The 12,439-nt window shown below is 38.5% G+C and overlaps 1 protein-coding gene across 1 annotated transcript in view; it reads left to right on the forward strand.

Moving 5' to 3' along the window:
• Positions 1-1,871: 1,871 nt before the first annotated feature.
• The window catches only part of LOC144450641 (uncharacterized), a 166,898-nt gene continuing 156,330 nt past the window's right edge, over positions 1,872-12,439 (forward strand). The window contains exons 1-2 of the mRNA XM_078141285.1: positions 1,872-1,985; positions 2,088-2,170. Of these exons, the coding sequence (XP_077997411.1) occupies positions 1,975-1,985; positions 2,088-2,170 (94 nt within the window). The 5' untranslated portion in view covers positions 1,872-1,974. The remainder of the gene's footprint in view (positions 1,986-2,087; positions 2,171-12,439) is intronic.

The raw sequence follows: 12,439 nt of genomic DNA on the forward strand, positions 1-12,439 counted from the left end.
GCACCTGCGGGTTAAACACTAAAACTTAAAAAGTCACCTAAACAGACGAAAAAACCCTAAAAACCGCAACAAGACGCTACAATTATTGCAGTTATTGATCACCATAGTATTGACTGAATACTTATTTGCTCATACAGATTATTTATGTGTATATATATTCATTTGTCCTTATCTTTTTGTAAACTTATATATGTTTTGGTTGATTTTATACAAATAATTGTCAATTGAACAACCCGCAAATTGACCCGCAGATCGACCTGCAGTTAGGTATACTAGATATGTTTTTTGTACCCATCACTATAAAAAACATATCTAGTATACCCCATGAGTATCTGTTTATTTGCTGGTTTATTTAATTATTTTATTTGTCCCTATACACTTGTCGTTCGTTTGCTTGTTCATTTGTCATTTATTTGATAGTTTATTTATTTATTTATATATTTATTTATTTATTTGTTTGGTTTGTTTTGTTTGTCACCCGGTTCCTGGGTCCCCTGTGACCAGCTCAGCTCAGTTTTTGCAAGAACAACTTCGTTGACGGCACCTGATTATGTAAATGATTTGAAATTGTATGCCTTTACAAATGGTTTCCTACATAAGCTTATCCTTTCAAAAAAGTGCTCACCGTGGGAGGGAAACAAAATCTTGGGTTCATGGGGGGGGGGGGTGCATGAATTTTTTTGAGGGAGCGAAGGGGGGGGGGTCTACGAAAATGTTTTGATCAAAATATTTTCTCCTTAGCCCCCCCCCCCCTTGCCGTACACTGCTCATTGCCTTAGAATCCATGGTAACCACTGCGTCATCAGAAGTCGGCATATTAGTATCCCGACAACTGCAATCCCGACATGGAAATACAAGCTTTATCTTCTTTCCCTTCTTCTTCAGTACAAGCCTCTTAGTTTGCATCTGGGGTCACTACAGTTATTTCATATGGCGCACAACTATTGCCATTTTCACAAGGAAGCCTAACTTATGGGATAATAATTTATGTAGAAGAGGAGAGGGGACTCAGCCATGAACATGCTGTAACAGAGGGCTGTCACTTGTGAATATTGATATCAGTATCACAGGTTTATACAAATTCATGTACTAGTATAATTTATGCATACAGTATTGTCTTGTTCGTAGCCTGACAATTGAATTGCAATGTATTGATGTAGTCCTAATAACCCATCATAACTGTTGCCCAGATATCAACCAAAGTATTAGGTTTTGGCAGAAATAGTGACTAAGAATTTACTTTCCGTTATTACACTAGAAAACATAAAAAAAACGCCCTTCGAAAGCAAGGAAATTGTATCCAGTGATACTATGTAGTATAAACAATTGGTATGCTCCTACAAACGGAAGCGTAAGCTTACACTCTGCGTTCCAGGAGCGTAGGCAGTCTGCGATCTTCATTAAAAAAAATAAACAGTCGGCAAGGCTTAATAATTTTACATCTCGGCGTACTACAACAGGAAGGTAGTCTGGAGTGTGTGGGTGATTCATGGGAGAGTTCAATTCATGTAAGATTGTATATGGTTATTACGTCACACTTCCTGCGTCTTAGACAATTCCGCATAATTGTTTGATCTTCGGCTTGACATGACCAGGGCCCGACACTGTGCGTGAACTTATTAATATACCTAACCTTTAATCAGAAAGGACGTATGGTAGCCACTCGTTGCTAATTATTCACAGTCTGTCGGAAACCAAAGTTACTCTTGGCATTTCTAAGTCTTCTGTTTTCAGCGACGGAGTAGCCCGAGGAAGGCTTCAGTGGGTCACTGGTTATAGAGACTAGACTCACAGACACATATTTCACCGACTTGCCTCGGTTCTTGCATGTCTTGATTGAACCACCTCTTGTGAAAGTGGTATAGCCCAAGGGTGACTTGTTAGCTGGAAGATTGGAAGTTATCGTGCCGAGTACGCGATACGCTGGACTAGACTTGGAAGGATTTTATAGCTGGTTTCGATGCACAATGAGCCATGGCTATCAGGTAAGGTTCATGGGCAATTTCAAAATTTATAAAGACATCCAATTTGAGTTATTTTGGTGAATAAGATAGGTTTTCACCCACACTTGCTACTGTTCTTTGCAGGGTTGACAACGTTAGCATGACTGCAGTCGCAGCTGTTGTTTTCTTGTGCACCATTCACTGTCTTGCCGTTACGGGCGCATCAGGTCAGTGTCATTTGGTATTCATTCTACAAGACATTCTTTTTCAAGTCGCTGAAGTCGACACATTTTGTAACCCGTCTCAGATATTTTCGGGTTTCAACTCATCGTACCTTTTAATGTGCACCCCAAACAGGAGTCCGAACCGAATATATTATTTTTAACCACGTTGAGATTGGTCGAGATGGGTTTGTTCTAAGTGTCCCTGATCGATGACTTGACCCTTCCTGAATTCTCAAACAGTTGTATTGCCTAAAATTAGTTCGATCTCTACATTAAATGTTCGCTTAGAAAAATTAGACTGTCTGTGTATAGTTTAATTTAAAGCATCTACTGCCATTGAACTGTAAAACTACAACCATTACTGAAAGTGAGTCTATCATACATGTAAACTATGTGAGAGAAGCTTAGTCCACGTCCAGGATTGGCTATTGTGAATCGTACATGAATATATTGGTTTGTAAAATGATTGATATAGAGACTTATTCAATGAATAAAATGTAGCTAACACAGCAAAAATTGTAACATTGTGTGCAGCAGAGCAGAGGAAAGATGGCGAACCCCCCCCCCTCCCCAATTACAAACTAATACGTTGTTCGATTCGACGCACCAAGTTGTGTGACTTCCGACTGGTGTCGAATCATCATATCCGTACCAAGCTATACGTTTATAAACGTCAGACGTTTAAGAAATAGACGGACAATGCTGGGTACCTAGGCTATAGGAGCCTTTCTCTCAGTTTCAGTGGTTGTCACGCATTGGTAACCCGACAAAATGGCATAGTTCCGCCGACACAAGGTTGTTGCACCAAAGTAGCATAAACGTATTGTATACAAACGTGATAAATTTACTTCCCTGTCAGTGATTTGTATTCTTTCTATCTCGTGACATTCACTTCATCCACGCAGACCTAAACTGATGTCTAGGACAAAGATCGCGGATCAGGTGTATCGGAGAGCATGTCAGGCGATCTCAGATCGCGAGTTAAGCTTCTTACTCTGCCTTACCCATTGGTTTACTTTGTGCATAACTCGTGTTTACTAGATCAACAACAAGCTAATCAAAGTCATGAAAACAATGAGATAAGATACTCCTAAACATGTTTGCTTAGTATAATATACTGCACTTCTTGTGGGTTAATATTCAAATATAAAATTGATACACTTGAACTACAGCTGTTTTCACACCCGATTTGAATGGTTGACTGTCGCCTGCATTGTGTGTCACTTGACCTGCAGAAATCTGTCTGTTTAGTGTTGAAGATGGTTGATGGCCATAGACAAGATTACAATAAGTTTATGAGATGATAAATATTTAGCCTGTAAAATAATCAAAACTACTTCACAACTGTGGGGGGGGGGGGGGGATTTTTCCATGACACTACACTTTTAAAAAAATGATACATTAATTAACATAGCATTTATTGATGTGGACTAGAGTTCGATATTTATGGAGATTATGAAGTAGAAAATAGTATTCAAAACACCCTTGGCCTTTAGGTTGCATCATAGACCCTGTTGTGTAGTGTCTATGGATGCATATATCCACACAGTGATGATGTCAACAGTTGTATTTTGTACTTGGTCCGTAGTTAAACTATTTCACATGATTTGATAATAAAGTGACATAATCAAAGTTTGTGTCTTTTGATCAAAGTCAGTTTGTATAGGTCATAATTTAAGGTTGCTCTGTGAAGTTTATAAGTACATGCCAGAGTGTTCAGGTTCTAACCAGAGTAAGCTGTCCAGGTTACCATAGTGACACAATGTACAAAAATATGTGTTTGGTATTTGAATCTTCAAGAATTCAGAATGTTGTGTGAATAGACTTGACCTATATTTCACAAAACATTGAACTCTGATGTGACTATGTTTTATGACCATGTACATGATGTAGGAAACAAATGGACTGCACAAACAGTGAAACAAGTGGACTGCACAAACAGTGAAACAAGTGGACTGCACAAACAGTGAAACCCACCATATAAATGATTTATGTGTCTGCAGTATAGTGTCTTTTTCACTACCTATAGATTTGCTACTATGAGACATAAAAATATTAACTTTTACATGTATCTGTGAGATAAAGTCAATCTTTTTTTTTGATGAATAATATCACCTTGTCACCATGGCAATTTGGGATATTCCAAACCAAGTCTTCTGAGTATGTTTGCACAATAGTTAGCCGAGTTAGAGAGATGTATGGCATGGGCAGGTGAGAGTTTAAAGTTTTCTATGAATGAGGTAAGCTTTAGCATCTCTGAGTTTAAGGTGTGATACTAATAGCCATACCCTCTATTGTCTTGATTCAAATGCATTTGTAGTTGTAAGGTTCCATTGTACTTTACACTAGTAAAAACATGACAGAGGAAAGGTTGGAATTTTTGGCAGTCTTTGAAGGAAATCCGGCTTGGTCTTGAAGAGTATTATCATAAGCTACATTGTATGGTGTGTGGTGTGTAAGAATAAAATGATGGCCTGACCTGATTGAAGACAGTTTGTTGGATGTTAATACTTTGTTATATAATGATGATAGGAGTTATTGTTTAACTCTAGTTATGTGAAGAAAGACCACAGTGTGATAAGACTAATAGGGGCTGGGGGAATTGTGACAACTTGGCAAGCTGACCATTCTGGTCATAACTGTCTATGAAAACAAACTAACAAAATGCCCAAAGAACTTTCCACCTCAATAAATTGGTTCATGTATACAGTGTCATACTCAGTAGGGATGTGTATTCAATAGTGGTGATATATTATGGTTTGGTGTTTGTATAGATGTGTAGTGTGTATGTAGTAACACAGTTGATTGCATATGCTGTTGGAATGTAAGTCATTCAATGAATATTGTCAGACTTTAGAATGCAGAACACTGTCCAACCATTAACTTTTAATAAAATACAATATAGTACTAGTAGTATAAGTATAGATAGTGCTGCTACTATTGCTAGCCTTGTTAGAATGGTAATATGCAACATGGCAACAGTAGAAATATTTCCACTGCTGCTTAGTAGCCTAGAAGTTTTAATCCTTATGAAGGCCATCAGGGTTATATGCCATATACTAGTACATGAGCCCAAAATGCAAATGTATTTTTGTTAGCTAGGAGGCTTGTACTGTTAATAATGGTGTGATATGGAATTGAAAGGAATGGCACTTTGTGACCAACACAGTATCAGATATCACTTACACTATATATTGAAATAGTGTAGTCTATGTCAGTAGACAGTGGGAAGGGACACATTATTTGTTCATATTTGTATTTGTAGTGCTGTAAGGGCTTATATATTTGTAGTGCTGTAAGGGCTTATATATTTCAATAGTAATAGTATTATACTTGCAAGGCTTTTGTTTGTTAGGCTTTAAATGCTTGTTTGTTATGAGATTATTTCCTCCCTTGTCTGGTTTATCACTATCAGTTGTCTATTTTTAGAAGTAGTTTAAACGAGTATAAAGTTGGCGTCAGATTCAGATTCAGCTAGCGTCAGATCCGAAGACACCCGATGGACTCAATCAAACCTGAAATAATACTGTTGAGACTACAGGGAAAGATTCCGCTTCACAGCAATACAATTTTTATTTGGGAAAAATGTGTGAAATAGAGTTGAAATACTTGCCCCAAGTTCAGCCACTGAATGTTTGTTGGTTGATATGTTTTGCCAATAATGTACATGGTGTCAGTAAAAACTAAGTTTACATATGTAATATGTTGTCATTTTTAAAAACTTGAATTTAAAATTTAAAAATTGTGCAAGTAGAGACATTCCACCTTCCATCAAAAGGTTGTGAAGCAGAATCTTTCCCTGTAGTCTCTACGGTATTATTTCAGGTTTGATTGAGTCCGTCGGGTGTCTTCGGATCTGAGGCTATCTGACGCTGAATCTGACGCTCAATATGACGCTAGCTGAATCTGATACCAACTTCATACTTGTGTAGTTTAACCCTTTATCAATTGTTTATAGAGTATGTGAAGATACTTTTTACTGTGTAACCTCAAAAATGCTTACTTGCTGTGACTTCCTTTCTAACTGGTATCCAAGGCACAGTCAAGGACACAACCTGAGACACAAACAAGGACACAGCCTGAGACACAACCTGAGACACAACCAAGGGTGCAGACAGAGGCTACAGCCTTGATTGTGTCTTCAGCATACAGATCACAATAGAGTATTGTGCAGGCTCCTAGACCATAAACCATGAAGTGTCTATGGCAGTGTGAAATTTCCTTTCTTATTTGAATTGAGTTCATATTACACAATGTTAGTGTCTTTCCTGTTTCCTACATCATTATATATACACCTTGTCTGTAGACATTATATATACACCTTGTCTGTAGACATTCAAGGTACAGGTCAAGTTGTGGTCAGCCAATCAAACAAGTACTGTACAACATAGGTCAGTAAACTGCAGGGTGTGTGAAGTATAAAGCAAATATCCTGAATTGAATGCTATATGGGTGTAACATTAAGTTGATTGGATACTAAAAGTTATTAAATCTATTGGTTAACGCACCACTTGGTTAGGAGTAAAATCTATAGGTGAAAAAAACCCAGTTGTTAGGCAGAGCTGGCTTCCAGACTGACTGCTGTAGGCTATTATATTCCATCACTGGCATCCTTTCATAACAATTGGTGTGTTTGTTAAAATCTTGCAGTTCATATGTAGGACATGATATAGCCAACAGACTTGTCTTGGTGTTACTACTATGTGTAGGCCATATTACATACATGTATGGTACATATATAGCCACCAGACTTGTCTTGGTGTTACTGTGTGTAGGACATACCAGGGTACATATATAGCCAACAGACTTGTCTTGGTGTTACTGTGTGTAGGACATACCAGGGTACATATATAGCCAACAGACTTGTCTTGGTGTTACTGTGTGTAGGACATACCAGGGTACATATATAGCCAACAGACTTGTCTTGGTGTTACTGTGTGTAGGACATACCAGGGTACATATATAGCCAACAGACTTGTCTTGGTGTTACTGTGTGTAGGACATACCAGGGTACATATATAGCCAACAGACTTGTCTTGGTGTTACTGTGTGTAGGACATACCAGGGTACATATATAGCCAACAGACTTGTCTTGGTGTTACTGTGTGTAGGACATACCAGGGTACATATATAGCCAACAGACTTGTCTTGGTGTTACTGTGTGTAGGACATACCAGGGTACATATATAGCCAACAGACTTGTCTTGGTGTTACGGTGTGTAGGACATACCAGGGTACATATATAGCCAACAGACTTGTCTTGGTGTTACGGTGTGTAGGACATACCAGGGTACATATATAGCCAACAGACTTGTCTTGGTGTTACTGTGTGTAGGACATACCAGGGTACATATATAGCCAACAGACTTGTCTTGGTGTTACGGTGTGTAGGACATACCAGGGTACATATATAGCCAACAGACTTGTCTTGGTGTTACTGTGTGTAGGACATACCAGGGTACATATATAGCCAACAGACTTGTCTTGGTGTTACTGTGTGTAGGACATACCAGGGTACATATATAGCCAACAGACTTGTCTTGGTGTTACTGTGTGTAGGACATACCAGGGTACATATATAGCCAACAGACTTGTCTTGGTGTTACTGTGTGTAGGACATACCAGGGTACATATATAGCCAACAGACTTGTCTTGGTGTTACGGTGTGTAGGACATACCAGGGTACATATATAGCCAACAGACTTGTCTTGGTGTTACGGTGTGTAGGACATACCAGGGTACATATATAGCCAACAGACTTGTCTTGGTGTTACTGTGTGTAGGACATACCAGGGTACATATATAGCCAACAGACTTGTCTTGGTGTTACTGTGTGTAGGACATACCAGGGTACATATATAGCCAACAGACTTGTCTTGGTGTTACGGTGTGTAGGACATACCAGGGTACATATATAGCCAACAGACTTGTCTTGGTGTTACGGTGTGTAGGACATACCAGGGTACATATATAGCCAACAGACTTGTCTTGGTGTTACTGTGTGTAGGACATACCAGGGTACAAGCCAACAGACTTGTCTTGATGTTACTATTTCAAGAAACTGTCTACACCAAGATAATTTAAGTCTCTGGGCTATGGTACTCAGCACGTTTTACACAAGTACGTATGTATTCATTTGGTAGTAAACCCATATTTATAATACCTATGTCTATAATACCTATACCTGTCTATGCTTGAAACATTTTATGTTTCTAGTTTGTATTCTTTTACAATCTGTTTATCTGATTTGTAATAATTAAGTTAATCCCAAATATAATTATTTACTTTCTGTCTAGCTCACTTTAATCCATTCCCCCTTTGGCCCAGAAAGGCTTTCCTAGAAATTCTTCCATCAGATAAAAGTCTTCTCCATCTTTGATTTCTCAAAAAATATTCAAATGCTGCCTTATATATATGCATGTGACATTACTAAAGTGCTTCGTTTGCAGCCATGTGACATTACTACATGTATGTTTTGCCAGTAGCAACTTGGTAGGGTAGGTAGATGGTGTGATGTATCATGTCATAGCATGGTGGGTAATGTCACATATCTATGGTAGGTTAGAAAGGGTCACACATTCCATACAGTTTGTATATGTTGGACTCTAGTCCTCTGTTACAGAGTGTGTGCACCTAAAACTCATAAATTTACAGTAGTCAAAAACCACATACATCATTGTGTCTCACAGTCTCTTTACTCACTGACCTTTCCTCTGTTTTGACCTATCTCAACTTAAGAGAGATAGTACTCATTTAGTCTAAATGCCATTATATTATATGATATTGATATCCGTGTGTCCTTCACATAAATTGTGTCAGTTAACCTTGACCAAGTGTACACTAGCATCTTGTATTACGACCAATGTATACTAGCTACTGGATTGAAAGCCTGGCATCAGTAAATGTGCGATTTTGCTATTTTTAGCCCCAAATGGAACAACCTGGTTCCGTCTCTGTGTGTATGTTTGTGTCTGTCTGATCGTCTGTCCATCGATCTGTGCGTTCACTCATATCTCTGGCATGCACCTACCAATTTCAACAAGATCTGGTACAAAGGTAACATACTATTTGAGACATTTGCACATTACTTTGTTTTGTGACTGAATGAAATATGGCTGAATGGCAGCTGTATTTATCCCCCAACTTAATGTGCCACCAGGTGGGGGCTTATGCATTGGGTTCTATCCATCCTCTGTCCATGCATACATTCACCCTTATATTTCTGGCATGCACCAACCGATTTCAACCAAAACCTGGCACATAGGTAACATACTATACAAGACATATGCACATCACTTTGTTTTGTGGCTGAATCAAACATATCTGAATGGCGGCCATATAATTTGTAGTTAACTTTCACAATATGCATCATAACTTTGTAGTTGTAATATGCCGTGACTCCATTCAAGTGCCTACACCCATATCATCAAACATGAGCTTTCTTTTAAGACCTTGACCCTTGACGTTAAAAGTCTTCTTCAAGGTCAAATAGCCAAATATTGGGTTATCTTCATAGCTTTATTAATCAAACATTTCAAGTGATGATAATATTATAATCATGACTTGGGTTTCACTGTAACACATACAGTGTACATATATGAGTGTCACTTAATTTTGTACGTCACTTAATTTTGTGACCTTGACCTGAATAGCAAAGTGGGGCCATACATGTATCTGTGATAAAAAAGCAGTTTGCCTGTTATCACCAAAAGTTTGATACATATGGACACCATTCAATTGTCTAGTATAGTATACCTTCATATTATCAATGATGAGCTCTCTAATGAGACATTTGACCTTGACAGACATTTCCAATGTGATATGACCAAAATATGTTTCATTCTACATTAACTCATGAAGTTGAATACACAAAGACTCCATTTAAATGTGCATACCTAAAGGTCGGCTTTTGTTTTATATCTTGACCTTTGACTTTGATCGCCATATTCAATGCGAAATAGCAAATTAGTCAATAAATTATGTAGTTTTGTATCTAGAGAAACCATTCAAATTTGAACAATAACATACCAGTTGGAGGACGATGTCTTTGATTGAAAGCTTGTTGTTAAACATTTGCTAGTCAAAAGTATTCCAAACTTCTCTATGAAAGAGTTCAGTCATTCTGATAGCTGAATTACCTGTCTACTAGTCATAGATGGTACTGTCTACACTGACTGAATTACCTGTCTACTAGTCATAGATGGTTCTGTCTACACTGACTGAATTACCTGTCTACTAGTCATAGATGGTACTGTCTACACTGACTACAAGATACAACTTGGTTGGGCTCTGTAATCCTACAAGATACAACTTGGTTGGGCTCTGTGATTACAAGATACAACTAGGTTGGGCTCTGTGATCTTACAAGATACAACTTGGTTGGGCTCTGTGATTACAAGATACAACTAGGTTGGGCTCTGTGATCTTACAAGATACAACTTGGTTGGGCTCTGTAATCTTACAAGATACAACTTGGTTGGGCTCTGTAATCCTACAAGATACAACTTGGTTGGGCTCTGTAATCTTACAAGATACAACTTGGTTGGGCTCTGTGATTACAAGATACAACTAGGTTGGGCTCTGTGATCTTACAAGATACAACTTGGTTGGGCTCTGTGATTACAAGATACAACTTGATTGGGCTCTGTAATCCTACAAGATACAACTTGGTTGGGCTCTGTAATCTTACAAGATACAACTTGGTTGGGCTCTGTAATCCTACAAGATACAACTTGGTTGGGCTCTGTGATTACAAGATACAGCTTGGTTGGGCTCTGTGATTACAAGATACAACTTGGTTGGGCTCTGTAATCTTACAAGATACAACTTGGTTGGGCTCTGTGATTACAGGATACAACTTGATTGGGCTCTGTGATTACAAGATACAACTTGATTGGGCTCTGTGATTACAGGATACAACTTGGTTGGGCTCTGTAATCCTACAAGATACAACATTATAAATAAAGTAAAAATGAGATCATGCTGGTATTGTGTCAGCTACATTTTAGTCCCCGCCGGACGAAGTCCGGGATGGGGACTTATGGATTGGGTTCCGTCTGTCCGTCCGTCCGTCCGTCCATCCGTCCGTCCGCAGCTGTTTCTTGGAGATGCATGGACCGATTTTTTTCAAACTTGGTACAGGGGCAACATACAATAGCATACATATGCACGTCAATTTGTTTCATGATACGATCCAATATGGCCGCCTAGCAGCCATTTTGTTTGTGAATTTTCCATGTCCAAAGCCATAACTCAGACACGCTTCAACAGATCTCATTCAAAGTTGGTATTAGGACAATGTTCTATGACATACATGTGCACATTCATTGTTGTCATGATACGATCCAATATGGCCACCTAGCAGCCATTTTGTTTGCGAATTTTCCATGTCCAAAGCCATAACTCAGACATGCGTGAACAGATCTCATTCAAAGTTGGTATTAGGACAGTGTTCTATGACATACATGTGCATATCCGTTTTCATCGTGATACGATCCAATATGGCCACCTGGCAGCCATTTTGTTTGCGATTTTTCTATGTCCAAACCCATAATTCAGACATGCTTGAACAGATCTCATTCAAAGTTGGTATTAAGACAGTGTTCTATAACATACATGTGCATATTCATTGTTGTTGTGATACGATCCAATATGGCCGCCTGGCAGCCATTTTGTTTGCGATTTTGCTATGTCCAAAGCCATAACTCAGACATGCTTGAACAGATCTCATTCAAAGTTGGCATTAGGACAGTGTTCTATGACATACATGTGCATATCCATTTTCGTTGTGATACGATCCCCCATACCCGACCCATCCTTTATTGTTGTAGGTATGTTCCATGTCCAACAAGCAGACACAACATATCTAAGTCTGTTTGATTTAGGTTCACAAGTGTTGTTGCGTGATCAGAGTAGTGATAATTCCTTACAACCCAATCATAGCGGGGACTATGTCATTCTCAATGACTTGTTTTGTATTGTAGTCTGTATTGCTGTTTTTAGATAGTATGTATGTAGCCTTTTTACAGTTAGTGGGGATAAACATTAGGCAAAAAACCAGTACTACACCAAGTCATGATTTACTGTGTATAGACTTGTAGGTTAACAAACTCATGACAGTGTTAATCACCACTCTTTTGAATTGTGCATTGAATGTTTTGAGTGGTACATGTTGATATGTTTCACTGTCAAACAAAGTGAGTGTCAAATTGTTTAGTGCATCTTACAAAGCAGTCAAATAAAGTAGTTTGAAGCTGTTGTACAAGTCATCCT

The sequence above is a fragment of the Glandiceps talaboti genome, chromosome 20, assembly GCF_964340395.1.
Source record: "Glandiceps talaboti chromosome 20, keGlaTala1.1, whole genome shotgun sequence".
Classification (NCBI taxonomy): domain Eukaryota; kingdom Metazoa; phylum Hemichordata; class Enteropneusta; family Spengelidae; genus Glandiceps; species Glandiceps talaboti.